This window comes from Mesoplodon bidens (assembly GCF_964165515.1).
Source record: "Mesoplodon bidens genome assembly, chromosome: 2".
Classification (NCBI taxonomy): domain Eukaryota; kingdom Metazoa; phylum Chordata; class Mammalia; order Artiodactyla; family Ziphiidae; genus Mesoplodon; species Mesoplodon bidens.
This window is the reverse complement of record NC_138177.1, coordinates 61,837,229-61,856,569: the sequence shown is the minus strand read 5'-3', so window position 1 is coordinate 61,856,569 and position 19,341 is coordinate 61,837,229. Positions and strand designations below refer to the sequence as shown.

The 19,341-nt window shown below is 36.7% G+C and overlaps 1 protein-coding gene across 1 annotated transcript in view; it reads right to left on the bottom strand.

The window, feature by feature from the left end:
* Positions 1-19,341, bottom strand: part of CATSPERE (catsper channel auxiliary subunit epsilon) — a gene marked incomplete at its 3' end in the record, with an annotated part of 259,766 nt that overhangs the window by 95,001 nt on the left and 145,424 nt on the right. The window contains exon 11 of the mRNA XM_081221981.1: positions 4,495-4,937. Within this exon, the coding sequence (XP_081078107.1) occupies positions 4,495-4,937 (443 nt within the window). The remainder of the gene's footprint in view (positions 1-4,494; positions 4,938-19,341) is intronic.

Below are 19,341 nucleotides of genomic sequence, written 5' to 3'. Positions count from 1 at the left end.
TACAAATATTGAATCATTATCTTGTACAACTGAAACCAATAAAATGTTACATATCAATTATACCTCAATATTAAAAAAGTATTTAGGTCAATTAAGATATTCAGAAATAATTCTCAAAATTTCAAAACTAACTTTTGGTATAAATATCATTATGAAACCAGCTAATAGCATTAAAAACTTTAAAATATTAGTTATCCACTTTTGTGTATGGGTGTTATACTCAGTTTTTTCTTCAAAAATGAATGATTACTTATGAAGCTTAGCACCATAGTGGCCAATAATTATAACATTCTAATACCACTATAGTTAATCAAATCTAAGATGCTATCATATGTAATACTCATCTCAATTTCAACGATGTTAAATGTTAAAAAAAAACCTAGAAAACTGTGCCTTGGAAATGATGAAATATTGTGGTGGTGGTAGTAGTAGTAGAAACAGCAGAAGTGGTGATAGTTGTAGTAGTAACACATACATATATAGTGCTTATTATGTGTCAGGTGCTCTTCTAAGCCCTTTACATATATTAACTCATTTAATCCTCATAAATAAAGTAAATACTAGCATCATCATCATCAACATCAAAGATTTAAAAACTTGCTCATTGTCATCGGCTAGTAAATGATAGAGCCAATTGTTTATTAAAAAATGCAAATTTGGGAGAGTGGACAAGATGGTGGAGTAGAAAGACCCTAAGCTCACATCCTTTCATAGGCACACCAAAATTACAACTACTTACAGAGCAACTATTGATGATAATGACCTGAAGACTGGCAGAAAAGATTTTCCACAACCAAAGAAGGAACCACAATGAGAGGGGTAAGAAGAATGGAGATTCAGTATAGTAAAGACCCACATCCCTGGGTCAGCAACCAAAAAATGTAAGATAATCACAATTGCAGAGGTTCTCCCCAAGGAGGGGGGTGTGCCCCTACATTGGGCTCCCCAGCAGAGGGTTCTGCACCAGGAAGAAGAGTTCCCAGAATGGCTGGATTTGAAGGCCAGCAGGGATTGTGACTCTGTTCTTAAAGGGCATGCACAAAATCTCACACATTCCTAGTCCTAACACAGAGGCAGTAATTTAAAAGGAACTAGGGTCAGACCCATTTGCTGGACTTGAAGAGACTCCTGGAGGGGCAGGAGGCAAATGGGACTCCCTCTGGGAACATAGACTCTGGTGGCAGCCATTTTGGGGAGCTGGTTCTACCACAAGGACATTGGTACTGGCAAGTGCTCTTCTGGAGTCCCCCCTGTAGCCTATTCTGGGGGCTTACCAGCCACCAGTGGATGGCACCATCCACAGCACCCCCCCTCCCAGCCAGCCATCATGGGACCCAGCCCCACCACCAGCAGGATGGCATCAGCCTTGGGACTCCCTGGACAGTACAGACAACTATGTCAGGACCTGGCCCTGTCCACAAGCAGCCTCAGTGGGAAGAAGGACCTGGCAGCCAACCAGGTGGGGTCCAGCCCCCACCTACCAGTATACTCATAGGCAGCCCCGCCACAACAAAAGGGCCCACTCAGCCCACACAGTGGCAACCCTAGATCATACAGCTCGGGTGACCAGGTGGAAGTGTACTGCTGGTCCCCATAGGACATCTCTTACATAAGGCCACTTCTCCAAGATTGGGAAATGTAAACAATGTACTTAATACATACATATAAACACAGAGAATTAGGCAAAATTATGTGACTAAGGAATATGTTTCAAATGAAGGAACAGGATAAAACCCAAGAAGAAAAACTAAGTGAAATCAGAGGTAAGCAATCTACCCAATAAACAGTTCAAGATAATGATCACAAAGATGCTCAATGAACTCAGGAGAAGAATGGATGAACAAAGTGAGAAGTTTAATAAAGAGTTAGAAAATATAAACAAGAACCAAACGGAGCTGAAGAATATATTAACAGAAATAAAAATATGCTAAAACATGAAAATATTAATGTTTCATAGTCCTTTGTATATTTTGATTGGTAACTAGTATTTTGAAGGGTTGAATTGCAAGTGGACAAATACACATTATACATGCAATTCTTGGAAAGGAAACCTATGAGAGTGTATGCAGATATTGGAGCTAGATAATCAAAGAAAGTTGCACTGTGCTGAAGAAAAGTGTAAACCTTTGTTTTTGTTCTGGAATGAGGGAGTACCTCTGCTTCAGAAAAGTGAGTTAAATATACTCCTTGTTTCTTGAAACATGCTCAATCCAGTCTTGTTTATTGTATTTTACTTTTCCCCTGTATCTTCTTCCCCCATTCCCTTCCCTCATAATAGGCACCCATAACATATATCAAGCAAGCATTATGCTTTACTTGTTTGTTATATGTCCTTAGCTATCTTTGTATTCTTCATTTTTTATCTTTGTATTCTTATAAAATGAACAATACTCTTTTTTGCTTGTGATTTGTGTGTAGTTGTTTGTAATTTTAATAAATGTTACATAGTAACATTTGGTAGGTTTCAGTTTCTTATTCAACACTATTTTTCATTCAAGACTATGTTTTAAGGTCTATCCATGTAATTGTATATAAATCTAAAACAGCTTTATTTGTTTCAAAACCTGTTTATGCCAGATTGCATTATTATTGTAATTGTGGAATTAAACTAAATATTATGGACTGGTTAAATACCAGTGTAAAAATAGAGTTACTCTTTCCCTGAAAACTACATTTGGAACTGCTTTGGAAAGTTTTTTTTTTTTTTTTTTTTTTAACGGTACATGGGCCTCTCACTGTTGTGGCCTCTCCCATTGCAGAGCACAGGCTCCAGACGAGCAGGCTCAGTGGCCATGGCTCATGGGCCCAGCCGCTCCATGGCATGTGGGATCTTCCCGGACTGGGGCACGAACCCATGTCCCCTGCATCAGCAGGCAGACTCGCAACAACTGCACCACCAGGGAAGCCTGGAAAGTTTTGATAAAGCAAGTCATAGAAGAAATTGCTGAGCTAGGTATGAGCAAGATAACACTAAAAGGCTGGGGAAAAAATTATAAAAATCTAGAACTTTGGTTGTTTTGCCAATGTCTTTAAGTACCCCCCGCCCCCGCTATTTTAAAGAAACTGAAATGAGAACTAAGAGATGATGTCTTATGAATAAGACTATGCAAGAAAGGAGATGAGGAATTCCAGTGGACTAATTACAAAGCAAAGTCTGTGGTCCTATATTAAAAGATTGACTAATGAATGTACATTCATCTATTTAAGTTAAAGTAAAATGTTTCACATATAGCACTTTCCTTTTTTAAATGATTCTTCACTTTAACTTACTTTGGAATTAAATGAACACTTCCATTCCACTGTATCAATTAAGAGGCCCACTATTGTATATGCTTAAGAAAACTGAGCCTAGAAAGGGAGAGTGGGGAATAGAATATACAATTACAGTAACATGAAAAAATGCTTATGGGGCTTCCCTGGTGGCACAGTGGTTGAGAGTCCACCTGCCGATGCAGGGGACACGGGTTCATGCTCCAGTCCGGGAGGATCCCACATGCCGTGGAGTGGCTGGGCCCATAAGCCATGGCCACTGAGCCTGCACGTCTGGAGCCTGTGCTTTGCAGCGGGAGAGGCCACAACAGTGAGAGGCCCGCGTACGGCATAAAAAAAATGCTTATGCTATAATATTACCTAGGAAAGTAGTACACAAAATAATATACACAGTATATTTATGTCTCTTGTGGTAGATTATTTACAAAGACGGCTGCAGTAATTCCTCCCATTCCTGTATGTAGGTCCGTTTACAGTGTAAGTTTGCCATTCTATTAAGAAGTGGAGTCTATTTCCCTATCATATTAATCTGGGCTGGCCTTGTGAATTGATTTGACGAATAGAATGTAGCCAAACTTAGGCCTTGAAAGGCCTGTGGCTTCTGCCTTCACCATCTTGGAACACTGCCCTGAGATTGCCATGTGAAGAAGCCAGGTCTAGCCTGGAGGATAAAGGACACATGGAGCAGCGACAAGTGCTCCAGCTGAGGCCCCTTATACTAACAAGCCAGTGCGTGCACCAAACATTTGACATGTGAATGAAGCCATCTTACATTATCCTGTCCCAGGCAAGCCACCAGATGACCACAGCCTCATGAATAAACCCAGATGAAACCAGAAGAACTGCCCATCTACTCGTAACCCAAATTGTTGATCCACAGAACTTGTTGTTTGAAGCCATTAAGTTTAGGGATGGTGTTATAGTGTAATAGATAGCAGATAGAACTCTACAGAGCAGTCATGCACTATATAAGAAAAGGAAGTGAACAATACAATTGACAAAGAGTTCTACAGGAATGTGTTTTTAAGTGGCAAAGAGGCCCTGGATATTGCAAGTAAAAATTGTTGCTCAGGAATTAATGACTTACCATATCATTATTCATTAAAAACTTACATATTTCTCAACATTTTCAAAGCTAAATTTGGAGGGAAATCCATTCTTTTAAATGTTAATAATTTTACATTTATTAAAATCAAATAAAAGAATTTTAAAATATTAACTTACCATGGTTTTAGTGCAGTATCCTGAGGCAATTTCATAGTGAATCTGATTTTTCTCTTCCAATATTTTTGGGCCATATGATTCCACAATAATATACAGACCAATATTTTCTGGGTAGACTATTTGAGCCCACACTGACAGGTTTTGTCCTTTGTCCAAAAGATAAAAAACACGAAAAATATCATTATGAAATGCCACGTAGGGGCATTTTTCTTTTGTTTTGAAAGCTATACTTTGTGCTTCCAGTTTTAAGGGATATTCCTGTGGATGTATTGTGCCATTTTCAGAAACATGTATGAGATACATTTTACCAGATGTATTCAAGGAAATTAATGATTTTATTGTGCTATTTGTCCATAAATGCAGCTTTACTGCATCTTTAATATTAATCTTGAAATAAAACATTACATTATTTTCCATTTTTACCACAATATTTCCATAATAATCTGGAAAAAAGAGAGAAAAGTTTGTGTTATTCTATGTTGACATAAATCTATGCTGTTTTATTTAAGTGCACTATTAACCAAAATAATTTCTTTCATAGTGATTATTTATATACTTTGAGAAAATTAGAGTGTTCAGGCACAAACCCATAACATTACAAGATGTTTGAGAGCTTCTCTCCCACTTCGTAGCAGAGCGTTTTTAATTTTTTTCTGCATACCTTTCTCCTCACATTCACTCTATCACTTTTATAATCACATTATTAACATAGAAGAAAGAGCTGGAATTAGTGCATTAAATAATAATGAGGATGAGCATGACAGGAATGGTATTATTAGGAAGCATTGTATTATGGACTGAATTATGTTCCCTCAAAATGCATATGTTGAAGCCCTAACTCTCATTGTGACTGTATTTGGAGGTAGAGTCTTTAAGGAGGTAATTAAGGCTAAATGAGGTCAGAAGGATGGGGCCCTAATCCAATATGACTGATGTCTTTATCAGGGGAGGAAGATACACCAGAGAGCTCTTTCTCTCTCTGCATGTACAAAGAGAAAAGGCTATGTGAGGACAAAATGAGAAGGCGGCCACTGTCTTCAAGCGAGCAAGAGAGTCTTTGTCAGAAACCAACCTTGATGACACCTCGATCTTGGACTTCTAGCCGCCAGAATTGTGAGAAAGTAAATTTCTATTGTTTAAGCCACTTAGTCTGTGGTATTTTCCTATGGCAGCCATAGTAGGCTAATGCAATTGGGATGAAGAAATGGTAGTGGGAGGGAGACAGCACCTCTTCAGGTTCACTTTATACAAAATGATTAACTTTCTCCCCTTAATAGAGTATTATGCCTAAGTCGTAGAGGTTCATAGACAATAAGTCTCTTAACCTCTTTGGTTCTATAACCACAGGTATAAAATGAACAATTGGACTAGTTGGTTTCATAACTTCCTTTCCAGATACAACACTTTTGCATACAGCCCTTAGGAGTATACTTTCTTTAATTTTCAAAAACAACACTTAGAAAGGACTGGATGAAAGGAGGAAGGTGAATTCAAAGAGTTAGGGAGGTTCAGACCTCTTTGTGCATTTGCATCTCACATTTGGCATATGAATAATTAAGTGACATTTTCACAATTTGCCATAAATTATATTCTAATCAAGCTCTTAAATCAGAAACACCTATTATTTTTAGGATCAGAATACTGTAATAAGATAACAGTGTCAACATACTACCATTTTCCTATCACATTGCTCATTAACAACATTATTAAATGAATTTTGGATTAAATACGAAGTTAAGATGAAAATTAGGAATTATTTTTTTAAATAATGAGAATAAGAACACTATATATAAAAGTCTGTGGGACATAGCTAAAGCCATGTAGAGAAAAATTCATAGCATTATGCTTTTCATAGTTTTAAATGCTTAGAAAACAACAAAAACTGAAAATAAATGAACTAATTATTTAACTCAGGAAGCAGGCAACAGAATACCAACATTACAAACAAAAAGCAGAAGTGAAGAATCATTAATGACAAAAGCAGAAATTAAGGAATTAAATAAAAAAGAAAGTAGATTTGATAAATCAAAGAGTTCTTTTCAAAGCAAAGGAAAACAAAAACAAAAAATTCTTAAAAAAATGATATCTTGCAAGCCAAACTAGCAAGGATTGGGACATAAACAATATTAAAAATAAACAAGAGAATATGATTACAGATATGTAAGAAATTTAAACATTAAAATGGGAAGCTTTTGCCAATAAATTAGAAAATCTAGAAAAAATGAATGCTTTCCTAGGAATAAACTAACTTCTAAAATTGACTGAAGAAGAGATGAAAGACTTTAATAGACCAATTAGAGAAAATAAAATTAATGAAGAGATATAACATTCCTGGTTGGGAAGACCTGACATTGCAAATATTCAATCATCTATTCAATAAATATCAATATTTATTGAATGCCCACTATAGCTACACACTGTTCTAGAAACTTGGGAGGGATATATTAGTAAAAGAACTGAAAGATAATTTTCTTTTGTAGCTTCTATTCCTTTAGGGAAGACAGCCAATAAACAGAAGATAAGTAAATTATATAGTGTGTTAGTGATTAAAGCTACAGTAATCAAAACAATATAGATCTTGTGGAGATAGATGAAGGAAGGGGATAGCCCAGAAACTGAACTCAGTTAACATGAGGATTAAGTGCATAATAAAATTGGCATTTCAAATCTGTAGGGTAAGCGGTGTTTAACAGAAGACTGATTTGAAGGCAACACGAGGTTTCACAGGAAAAACAGAAATAAAAAATAAAATTAGATTCCTTATACCAAATATAATTCTAGATGAATTAAAGATTGAAACATAAAAATTATAATGCTAAATTATAAAAAGAAAATATGTGATAATATCTTTATAATTGGAAAGACCTTTCATATTATGACATTACAGAAGAATTGACAAATAAAAGTACTAACAAATTTGACTACATAAAAACTGAAATTTTAAATGTCAAAGTCCCTGCAAAAAGGCACCAAGAAATTACACACAACAGAAAATATTTGCAATACGTGTCAAAGACAAATGGATAATATACATTATAAGTAAAAAAACATATCAATAAGAAAATAAGCAATCCAGTGCAAAATATCTAAACAGTATGAATTGACAATCCAGAGAAAATATGACCAATGAACATACAAAACTAGATAAAACATCTAATTATAAAGTGTGCAATAAAATGAGAATTACACATTTTCTTCCACACTATGGGTAAATAGTAAACAGATTTTATAAAAATATACATTTTTCAAATACTTTTGGGTGAGTTTAGACTGACAATTTTAAGGATTTATCAACTTTTTAAATATTCAGAACTCTGATTCAAGAATTCTATATCTAATAATCTATGTTACAGGAATACTTGTACAAGTGTACAAGTACCTATATACATATGTATATATATGCATATTCTCCACAGTGGTTTCTTTAATTTTTATTTTTTATTGGAGTATAGTTGATTTACAATATTGTGTTAGTTTCAGGTGTGCAGCAAATTGATTTAGTTATACATATACATACTTCCATTCTTTTTCAGATTCTTTTCCCATAGAGTTTATTATAGAATATTGAGTAGAGTTCCATGTGCTATACAGAAGGTCCTTATTGACTATTTATTTTATATATAGTAGTGTGTATATGTTAATCGTAAACTCCTAATTTATCCCTCCCATCACCTCTTCCCTTTGATAACCATAAGTTTGTTTTCAAAGTTTGTGAGTCTGTTTCTGTTTTGTAAATAAGTTCATTTGTATTATTTTTTAAGATTCCATATAAAAGTGATATCATATGATATTTGTCTTTCTCTGACTTACTTCACTTAGTATGATAATCTCTAAGTTCATCCATTTTGCTGCAAATGGAATTATTTCATTTTTTATGGCTGAGTAATATTCCATTATATGTATGTACCACATCTTCTTTGTCCATTCCTCTGTTGATGGACACTTATGTTGTTTCCAGGTCTTGCCTATTGTAAATAGTGCTGCAATGAATATTGGGGTGCAGGTATCTTTCTCAAATTATGGTTTTCTCTGGACATATGCCCAAGAGTGGGATTGCTGGATCATATGGTAATTCTATTTTTAGTTTTTTAAGGAACCTCCATACTGTTCTCCATAGTGGTTGTACCAATTTACATTCCCACAAGCAGTGTAGGAGGGTTCCCTGTTCTCCACACCCTCTCCAGATTTTACTGTTTGTAGAGTTTTTGATGATGGGCATTCTGACTGTGTGTGGTGATACCTCATTGTAGTTTTGATTTGCATTTCTCTAGTAATTAGCAATGTTGAGCATTTTTCATGTGCTTTTTCACCATATATATGCCTTCTTTGGAGGAATGTCTTTTAGATCTTATGCCCATTTTATGATGGGGTATTTTTTTTGATATTGAGCTGCATACACTCTTCATATATTTTGGAGATTAATTCCTTGTCAGTCACTTTGTTTGCAAATATTTTCTCCCATTCTGTGGGGTTGTCTTTTCATTTTGTTTATGGTTTCCTTTGCTGTGCAGAAGCTTTTAAGTTTCATTAGATCCCATTTGTTTATTTCTGTTTTTATTTCCATTATTCTAGGAGGTGGATCAAAAAAGATCTTGCTGTAATTTATGTCAAACAATGTTCTTCCTAGGTTTTCCTCTAAGAGTTTTATAGTGTCCGGTCTTACATTTAGGTCTCTAATCCATTTTGAGTTTATTTTTGTATATGGTGTTAGGGAGTGTTCTAATTTCATTCTTTTACATGTAGCTGTCCAGTTTTCCCAGCACCACTTACTGAAGAGACTGTCTTTTCTCCATTGTATATCCTTGCCTCCTTTGTCATAGGTTAGTTGACCATAGGTGCATGGGTTTCTGTCTGGGATTTTTATCCTGTTCCATTGATCTATAGTTCTGCTTTTGTGCCAGTACCATATTGCCTTGACTACTGTCGCTTTGTAGTATATTCTTAAGTCAGGGAGTCTGATTCCTCCAGCTCCATGTTTTTCCCTCAAGACCGCTTTGGCTATTTGGGGTCTTTTGTGTCTCCATACAAATTTTAAGATTTTTTGTTCTAGTTCTCTAAAAAATGCCATTGGTAATCTGATAGAGATTGCATTGAATCTGTAGATTGTTTTGGGTGTATAGACATTTTCACAATATTGATTCTTCCAATCCAAGAACATGGTATATCTCTCCACCTGTTGGTATCATCTTTAATTGCTTTCATCAGTGTCCTATAGTTTTCTGCATACAGGTCTTTTGTCTCCCTAGGTAGGTTTATTCCTGGGTATTTTATTTTTTTGTTGCAATGGTAAATGGGAGTGTTTCCTTAATTTCTCTTTCACATTTTTCATGATTATTGGAGAGGAATGCAAGAGATTTCTGTGCATTAATTTTGTATCCTGCAACTTTACCAAATTCATTGATTAGCTCTAGTAATTTTCTGGTGGCATCTTTAGGATTGTCCATGTATAGTATCATGTCATCTGCAGACAGTGACAGTTTTACTTCTTCTTTTCCAGTTTGTATTCCTTTTATTTCTTCTTCTTCTCTGATTGCTGTGGTAAGGACTTCCAAAACTATGTTGAATAATAGTGGTGAGAGTGGACATCCTTGTCTTGTTCCTGATCTTAGAGGAAATGCTTTCAGTTTTTCACCATTGAGAATGATGTTTGCTGTGGGTTTGTCATATATGGCCTTTATTATGTTGAGGTAGGTTCCCTCTATGCCCACTTTCTGGAGAGTTTTTATCATAAATGGGTGTTGAATTTTGTCAAAAGCTTTTTCTGCATCTATTGAGATGATCATATGGTTTTTATTCTTCAATTTGTTATTAAGGTGTATCACATTGATTGATTTGCAAATATTGTAGAATCCTTGCATCCCTGGGATAAATCCCAAGTGATCATGGTGTATGATCCTGTTAGTGTGTTGTTGGATTCTGTTTGCTAATATTTTGTTGAGGATTTTTGCATCTGTATTCATCAGTGATATTGGTCTGTAATTTTCTTTTTTTGTAGTATCTTTGTCTGGTTTTGGTATCAGGATGACAGTTGCCTCATAGAATGAGTTTGGAGTGTTCCTTCCTCTGCAATTTTTTGGAAGAGTTTGAGAAGGATGGGTGTTAGCTCTTCTCTAAATGTTTGATAGAATTCACCTGTGAAGACATCTGGTCCTGGACTTCTCTTGTTTGAAGATTTTTAATCACAGTTTCAATTTCATTACTTTTGATTGGTCTGTTCATATTTTCTCTTTCTTCCTGGTTCAGTTTTGGAAGGTTATACCTTTCTAAGAATTTGTCCATTTCTTCCAGGTTGTCAGTTTTATTGGCATAGAGTTGCTTGTAGTAGTCTTTTGGGATGCTTTGTATTTCTGCGGTGTCTGTTGTAACTTCTCCTTTTTCATGTGCAATTTTATTGATTTGAGTCCTCTCCCTCTTTTTCTTGATGGGTCTGGCTAATTGTTTATCAATTTTATCTTCTCAAAGAACCAGCTTTTAGTTTTATTGGTCTTTGCTATTGTTTTCTTCCTTCCTATTTCATTTATGTCTGCTTTGACCTTTATGATTTCTTTCCTTCTGTTAACTTTGGTTTTTATTTGTTCTTCTTTCTCTAGTTCCTTTAGGTGTAAGGATAGAGAGTTTATTTGAGATTTTTTTTTGTTTCTTGAGGTAGGCTTGTATAGCTATAAACTTCCCTGTTTGAACTGTTTTTGCCGCATCCCATAGGTTTTGGATCATCGTGTTTTCATTGTCTTTTTTCTCTAGGTATTTCTTGATTGCCTCCTTGATTTCTTCAGTGATCTCTTGGTTATTTAAGAATGTATTGTTTAGCCTCCATGTGTTTGTGTTTTATACGTTTTTATCCCTGTAATTGATTTCTAATCTCATAGCGTGTTGTCAGAAAATATGCTTGATATGATTTCAATTTTGTTAAATTTACTGAGGCTTGATTTGTGACCCAAGAGGTGATCTATCCTGGAGGATGTTCCTTGTTCACTTGAGAAGAGAGTGTAATCTGCGGTTTTTGGATGGAATGTCCTATAAATATCAATTAAATCTATCTGGTCTATTGTGTCCTTAAAGCTTGTGTTTCCTTATTAATTTTCTCTTTGCATGATCTGTCCATTGGTGTAAGTGAGGTGTTAAAGTCCCCCACTATTACTGTGTTATTGTTGATTTCCTCTTTTATAGCTGTTAGCAGTTGCCTTATGTATTGAGGTGCTCCTATGTTGGGTGCATATATATTTATAATTGTTATATCTTCTTCTTGGATTGATCCCTTGATCATTATGTAGTGTTCCCCTTGTCTCTTGTAAGATTCTTTTTTAAAGTCTATTTTATCTAATATGAGTATTGCTATTCCAGCTTTGTTTTGATTTCCATTTGCGTGGAATATCTGTTTCCATTCCCTCACTTTCCGTCTGTATGTGTCCCTAGGTCTGAAGTGGGTCTCTTGTGGACAGCATATATATGGGTCTTGTTTTTGTATCCATTCAGCAAGCCTGTGTCTTTTGTTTGGAGCATTTAATCCATTCATGTTTAAGGTAATTATTGATATGTATGTTCCTATTATCATTTTCTTAATAGTTTTGGGTTTGTTTTTGTAGGTCCTTTTCTTCTCTTGTGTTTCCCACTTAGAGAATTTCCTTCTGCATTTGTTGTAGAGCTGGTTTTGTGGAGTTGAATTCTCATAGCTTTTGTGGAGTTGAATTCTCATAGCTTTTGCTTGTCTGTAAAGCTTTTGATTTCTCCATCAAATCTGAATGAGATCCTTGCTGGGTAGAGTAATCTTGGTTGTAGGTTCTTCCCTTTCATCAGTATAAATATGTCATGCCACTCCCTTCTGGCTGTAGAGTTTCTGCTGAGAAATCAGCTGTTAACGTTATGGGAGTTCCCTTGTATGTTACTTGTTTTTTATCCCTTGCTTCTTTAAATAATTTTTTTTTGTCTTTAATTTTTTCCAATTTGATTACTATGTGTCTCAGCATGTTTCTCCTTGGGTTTATCCTGTATGGGACTCTCTGTGCTTCCTGGACTTGGGTGGTTATTTCCTTTCCCATTTTAGGGAAGTTTCTGACTGTAATCTATTCAAATATTTTATTGGGTCCTTTCTCTCTTCTCCTTCTGGGACACCTATAATGCAAATGTTGTTGTGTTTAATGTTGTCCCAGAGGTCTCTTGGGCTGTCTTCATTTCTTTTCATTTTTTTTTTTCTTTAGTCTGTTCCACAGCAGTGAATTCCACTATTGTGTTTTCCAGGTCACTTATTTGTTCTTCTCCCTCACTTATTCTGGTATTGATTCCTTCTAGTGTAGTTTTCATTTCAGTTATTGTATTGTTCATCTCTGTTTTTTTGTTCTGTTTGTTCTTTAATTCTTCTAGATCTTTGTTGAACATTTCTTGCATCTTCTCGATCTTTGCCTCCATTCTTTTTCTGAGGTCCTGGATCATGTTCACTATCATTATTCTGAATTCTTTTTCTGGAAGTTTGCCTATCTCCACTTCATTTAGTTGTTTTTCTGGGGTTTTATATTGTTCCTTCATCTGATACGTAGCCTTCTGCCTTTTCATCTTGTCTATCTTTCTGTGAATGTGGTTTTTGCTCCACAGGCTGCAGGATTGTAGTTCTTCTTGCTTCTCTCCTTTGTATTTCTGTGGTGTGGTTTGTAGCTTCTATTTTTTCATTTCTAACTTTAATGATTTGAGCTCTTTACCTTTTTTCTAGATGAGTCTGGCTAATGGTTTATCATTTTTTAAATCTTTTCAAAGAACCAGCTTTTAATTTTATTTATCTTTTCTACTGTTTTCTTCATCTCTATTCCATTGATTTCTGTTCTGCTCTTTATGATTTGTTTCCTTCCACTAACTCTGAGGTTTTTTTTGTCCTTCTTTCTCTAATTCTTTTAGGTGTAAAGTTAGGTTTTTTATTTGAGATACTTCTTGTTTCCTGATGTAGGCTTGAATCACTACAAACTTCCCTCTTAGAACTGCTTTTGCTGTGTCCCATAGATTTTGGATTGTTGTGTTTTTGTTTTCACTTGTCTGCATGTATTGTTTGATTTTCTCTTTGATTTCTTCAGTGATCATTGGTTCTTTAGTAGCATGTTTTTTAGACTCCATGTGTTTGTGTTTTTTCCTGTAGTTGATTTTTAGTCTCATAGTATTATGGTCAGAAAAGATGCTTGGTATTATTTCAGTTTTCTTAAATTAACTGAGGTTTCTTTTGTGGCCTAGCATGTGATCTATCTTGAAGAATGTTCCATGTGCACTTGAAAAGAATGTGTATTCTGCTGCTTTTGGATGGAAAGTTATATATATATTCTATCTAATGTGTTATTTAAGCCCAATGTTTCCGTACTAATTTTCCATCTGGAAAATCTGTCCTTTAATGTAAGTGGGTTTAAAAGTCCCCACTATCATTATGGTACTGTCAGTCTCTCCTTTTATGTGTATTAATAGTTGCTTTATATGCTTAGGTTCCACTATGTTGGGTGCATATGTTCTTACAATAGTTATATATTCTCCTTGGATTGATTCTTTATCACTATGTAATGTCCTTTTTTGTCTCTTGTAACAGTGTTTGCCTTAAGGTCTATTTTGTCCAATATAAGTATTGCTATCCCAGCTTTCTTCTTGTTTCATTTGCATGGAATACCTTTTTCCATCTCTTCACTTTCAGTCTGTGTGTGTCTTTAGATATGAATTGACTCCCTTGTAGGCAGGATATATATGTGTCTTGCTTTTGTATCCATTCAGCCATGTCTTTTGATTGGAGAATTTAGTCCAGTCACATTTAAAATAATTATTGACATGTATGTTCTTATTGCAATTTTGTTAATTGTTTTGTGGTTATTTTGTAGTACTTTTTGATCCTTTCTTCGTCTTTTGTTCTCTTGTGATTTGATGGCTATCTTTAGTGTTATGTTTGGATTCCTTTCTCTTTTCTGTGTGTGTATCTGTTATAGATTTTTGGTTTATGTTTACCATGAAGTCTACTTATAACAATGTATATATACATATGATTGTTTTAAGTTGCTGATCTCTGAATTTCAAACACATTTTAACAAACCTGCATTTGTACTCTCCTCCCTGCATGATTCTTGTTTTTGACATCATATTTTACATCTAATTTTTTTGTGCATCCCATAACTGCTTATTGTGAATATAGATGATTTTACTATTTTTGTCTTTTAAGCTTTCTACTATCTGTGTATGTGGTTGATTTTCTACCTTTTTTGGTATATTTGCCTTTACTGATGAGCTTTTTCCATTCATAATTTTCATGTTTCTAGTTGTGGCCTTTTCTTTTTTGCTTAGAGATAACCCTTCAATATTCCTTTCTAAGCTTGTTTGGTGGTACAGATCTCTTTTAGCTTTTGCTTGTCTGTATAAATTTTGACTTCTCCATCAAATCTGAATGAAATCCTTGCCAGGTAGAATATTTTTGTTTGTAGATTTTTCCTTTTTATCACTTTAAATATATCATGCCACTCCCTTCTGCCCTACAGAGGTTCTACTGAAAAGGCAGCTGATAGCCTTATGGGAGTTCCTGTGTATGTAACTTGTTGCTTTTCCCTTATTGCTTTTAATATTCTGTACTTTTATGTTTTGACATCTTAATTACAATGTGTCTTGTGGTTCTCTTTGAGTTGACCATATTTGGGACTCTCTGTGCTTCCTGGATTTGGATGTCTGTTTCCTTTCCCAGGTTAGGGAACTTTTCAGCTATTATGTCTTCAAATGCCTTCTTGGCCCTTTCTCTCTCTTCTCCTTCTGAGACCCCTATAATGCAAATGTTAGTATGCTTGATGTTATCCCAGAAGTTTCTTAAACAGTCCTCATTACTTTTCCTTCTTTTTTCTGCTCAACATCAGTGATTTCCACTACTCTGTCTTCCCGATTGCTGATCCATTCCTCTGTATCATTTAGTCTAATGTTGGTTCCTTCTAGTGTATTTTCCATTTCATTATTGTATTCCTCACCTCTGGTTATTTATATTTTCCAACTCTGGTAAAAAAAATCTCTAAGTTCTCTTTCTGTGCATCCATTCTTCTCCCCAGTTCTTTGATCATCTTTATGATCATTACCCTGAACTCGTTCTTGGGTAGATTTCCTGTTTCCACTTCACTTAGTTTTCTCAGGTTTTATCTTGTTCTTTTGTTTGGAACATGTTCCTCTGTTGTTTCATTTTGCCTAACATGTTGTTTTTATTTCTTTGTATCTGGTAGGTTATGTTTCCTGACCTTGGAAAAGTGGCCTTTTGTAGGAGATGTCCTATGCATCCTAGTAGCACACTCCCCTGTCATCACCTGAGCTATATACTCTAGGGTCATTCCCTATGTGGGTTGCATAGGACTTTCTGTTGTGGTGGGTTGACTACTGTGGGTGGCTTGGTAGGCTTTGTTGCCTCCCAGTCCAGTTGGTTGCCAGGCTCTGCCTTTTAAGGAGGCTTCCAGCTACTGGTAGGTGGAACCGGATCATGAGGTGGTGGGCTGCAGAACCCCAGGTGTCCCTGGTGTTAGTGCTTGTTCACTGGTGGGTGGGGTTATGGTACAGGAGATCCTGGGATTGATGCCTGTCCACTGGTTGGTGAACCCAGGTCTTGGGGCTAGTGCCAGCTTACTATTGGGCAGAACTGTGTCCTCAAGTCTGGCTGCAGGGCCCAGGGGCCCCAGAGCTGATTTCAGATTGCTGATGTGTGGGTCCAGTTCCTGACGCAGCTGGATGTTGGGTCCAGAGTGTAGATTCAGGTTCCAGATAGTCACAAAGTTGGTGCTGGTCCACTGGGTTCCCAGGTTGTGGGTTGTGGTTGTCCTATGGCTAGTGTCTGCCCACTGGTGGGAGAGACTGGTCCCAAGGCTAGAGCAGGCTTTCTGATGGCTGGTGCCTACTCACTGGTGGTAGAGCTGCATCCTGGGGTCTCTGGATACAAGGCCTTGGGGGTTCAAGGTTTAGTGCTTGAGCTCTGGTGTGTGGGTCCAGGTCCTGGGCCTTCTGATGGGCAGGGCTGTGTCCAGGAGTGGCTGTGGGCTCTGGGGATCTTAAGGCAGCCTGTCTGCTGGTGGGCAGGGCTGTGTCCCCACCTAGTTAGTTGCTTGGCCCAAGGCATCCCAGTAGTGGTGGCTACAGGCTCTTGGGCAGGGGCAGGGTGGGGTCCTGAAGCTAATAAACTAGAGAGAGAATTCCAAAATGATGCTTGCCAGCACGAGGGTCCGTGTAGTTGAAGAGCTCTCAAAAATGGCTGTGGCAGTGTCTGTGTCCCCAGCATGAGCTCCATTTTCCTCCTGCCTCTCCAGGAGACTCTCCAATATCAGCAGGTAGGTCTGACCCAGGATCCTTTCAGATTACAACTTCTGCTCTGGGTCCTGGAGCATGTGACATTCTCTGAGTCTCTATTTCCCACAGCTCTCCAGGAGTACTGAAAGTAAGCCCCACTGGCTTTCAAACCCAAATGTTCTGGGGAGTCATCATCTGGTGCTAGGGAGCACAATGTGGGGTTCAGACTGCTCACTCATTGGGGAGAACCTCTGTAATTATAATTACTCTCCTGTTTGTGGGCTTCCCAGAGACATGGGACTTGAGTATACTGTGACTCCGTCCCTCCTACCTGTCTCATTGTGGTTCCTCCTTAATATCTTTAGTTGTAGATCTTTTCTGGCAGGTTCTGGTCTTTTTTATCAATAGTTGTTCTGTAAATAGTTGTAATTTTGGTGTGCTTGTGAGAGTAGGTGAGCTCAGGTCTTTCTACTCTGTCATCTTGTCTGATTTCACCTGTTATATTTTGAATTTGCTTTTTAAAAAGTCTGTATAAATTCACAGGAACTTGTTAATAGTGGGTTATCTGAGAAATAGAAATAGTGAAGGCTGAGGATCTTTAACTTCATATCTCATATACTTATAAACTGTTTAAAATTTTTATTTCTGAATGGCTTTCAGTACAATATTCAAACTTTAAGGTCCTCTAAAATCTATCCCCAATTTATCATTCTGACCTTATATTCTTTTCACTATGGTCTTTTAAAAACACAAATATCCTCCTTCTCTCTTGCCTAAAACTCTTTAGAACTCCCTAGAGGCCTTAGAAGAAGGTCCAATTTCTTCATACAACTTTTGAAGTCTTTAATAATCTGGACTCTATTTCTCCAGAAGAGACTCATCCCTTTTCTCTCTGCAGAACTCTGTTTCAGCAGTTTATCATTTTTCAAGTTCTGGAAAGTATCCTGTCATCTCTGTCTCTGGGTCACTGGGCACACCAACCCCATCAATTGTCTTCACTGTCAAACCCCAGCTTATTCAGCAGATCTCAGTTTAGATACTTGTTCCCTACCTCAAGGTAGCCTTCCCTACTTCCATGTCTCCCAATTTGGGTAAGGTACTCAATCTGTGTGTTTCCATAGCACCCTATATTGTCTCTATCATAGAATTAAACATGTTGCTTTATTTGCATGTTAACTTGTCTTTATCTTATGTAATTTTGTAAACTCTGGGAGGGTTGGAATTGTGTTCAAATTACCACTATATCTCCTACCCCTAGCAGAATGCCTCACAAATAGTGGTGCTCAATGAATATTTTTCAATTATTTATTCCAAAAAGTACTTATTGTATACTGTTCTAGGTATTGTGGGTAAAGCAGCAAATATAATGAAGTCATGCAGAACTGTTTTTTGGTGGAAGATTCAGCTAACAAATAAGTACATATATCATTTGTTAGGTGATGATAAGTGCTGTGAACAAAATAAAGAAGTGTAAGGGACAGAGCAGGGGAGTTAGATCAGGGTCAGGGAAGAGATCTCTGATAAGGTGACATTTGGATTTAAACCTGAATTAAGTATAAGAGTTATGTAGATATGAAAGTGAGGAATATTCTTGGCAGTAGATAGCCAGGGAAACAGTAGATATCCAAGGAACAGCAAAGAGGCCAGTCTGGCTAAGTAACACTGAACAAAGGGTCGAGGGATAGCAGATGACATCAGAGTCCTGGGCCAGATCACATATTGTTTTTCAGGTGATGCTAAAGGTTTTAGATTTTATTCTGAGTGATATAAGAAGCCAAATGAGGGTTTTAAGCAGAGGAATAATATGATTTTACATATATTTTCAAAGGCTCACTCTGGCTGCTAGGTGGATTCTAGTTAGGGATGGGGACGCAAGGATAAAAGATGAGAGACCACTTAAAAAACTCTTGTATGTACGGGCTAGAGAGGATAGGGGCTTGAACTGGAGTGGGAATGGTGAAAAAATGGTTAGATATTAGATACATTTTTTAGATATAGTCAACAGGATTTGATAATGGCTTGTTTGTGGGATGTAAAAGGGGAGGATTCAAGGATGAGGTCATGGTTTGTGGCTGGAAGAAAAGAAGTGCTGTTTACTCCATAGGGGAGGACTAGGGATGAAGCAGGTTGAAGTGTGAGTGAGGGAAACAAGGATTCAGTTTTGGATATGTTAGCCTGAGATGACCACTAGTCATCCAAGTGAAGGTATCAAGAAGGTAGTAGGAAATTGTAGTTTGGAGTTCAGGCTAATGATCATGGCTGGAGGGCAAAGAATGAATGTAAATAGAGTTCAGAAGATGTCTGAGAACCAAACCCTGAGGTACTTCTCCATTTAGGAATTAAGAAGATGAGAATGTAAAAGAGGTTGAGGAGAAATAGCTAGTGAAGTAGGAGGAAGACCAAAAAAGTGATAGCCTAAAATTCAGTGAAAAAAAGTGTTTCAAGGCAAAGGCCATGTTGAACTATTTCAAATGTTGCTGCCAGATCATAAAAGATGACTGAAAATTGGCCACTGGATTAGCAAAGGGGAAGTCATTGAATCTCTTGATAAGGGCAGTTTCTGAGAAAATTTGATTAGACCAGATTCAAGAGAGA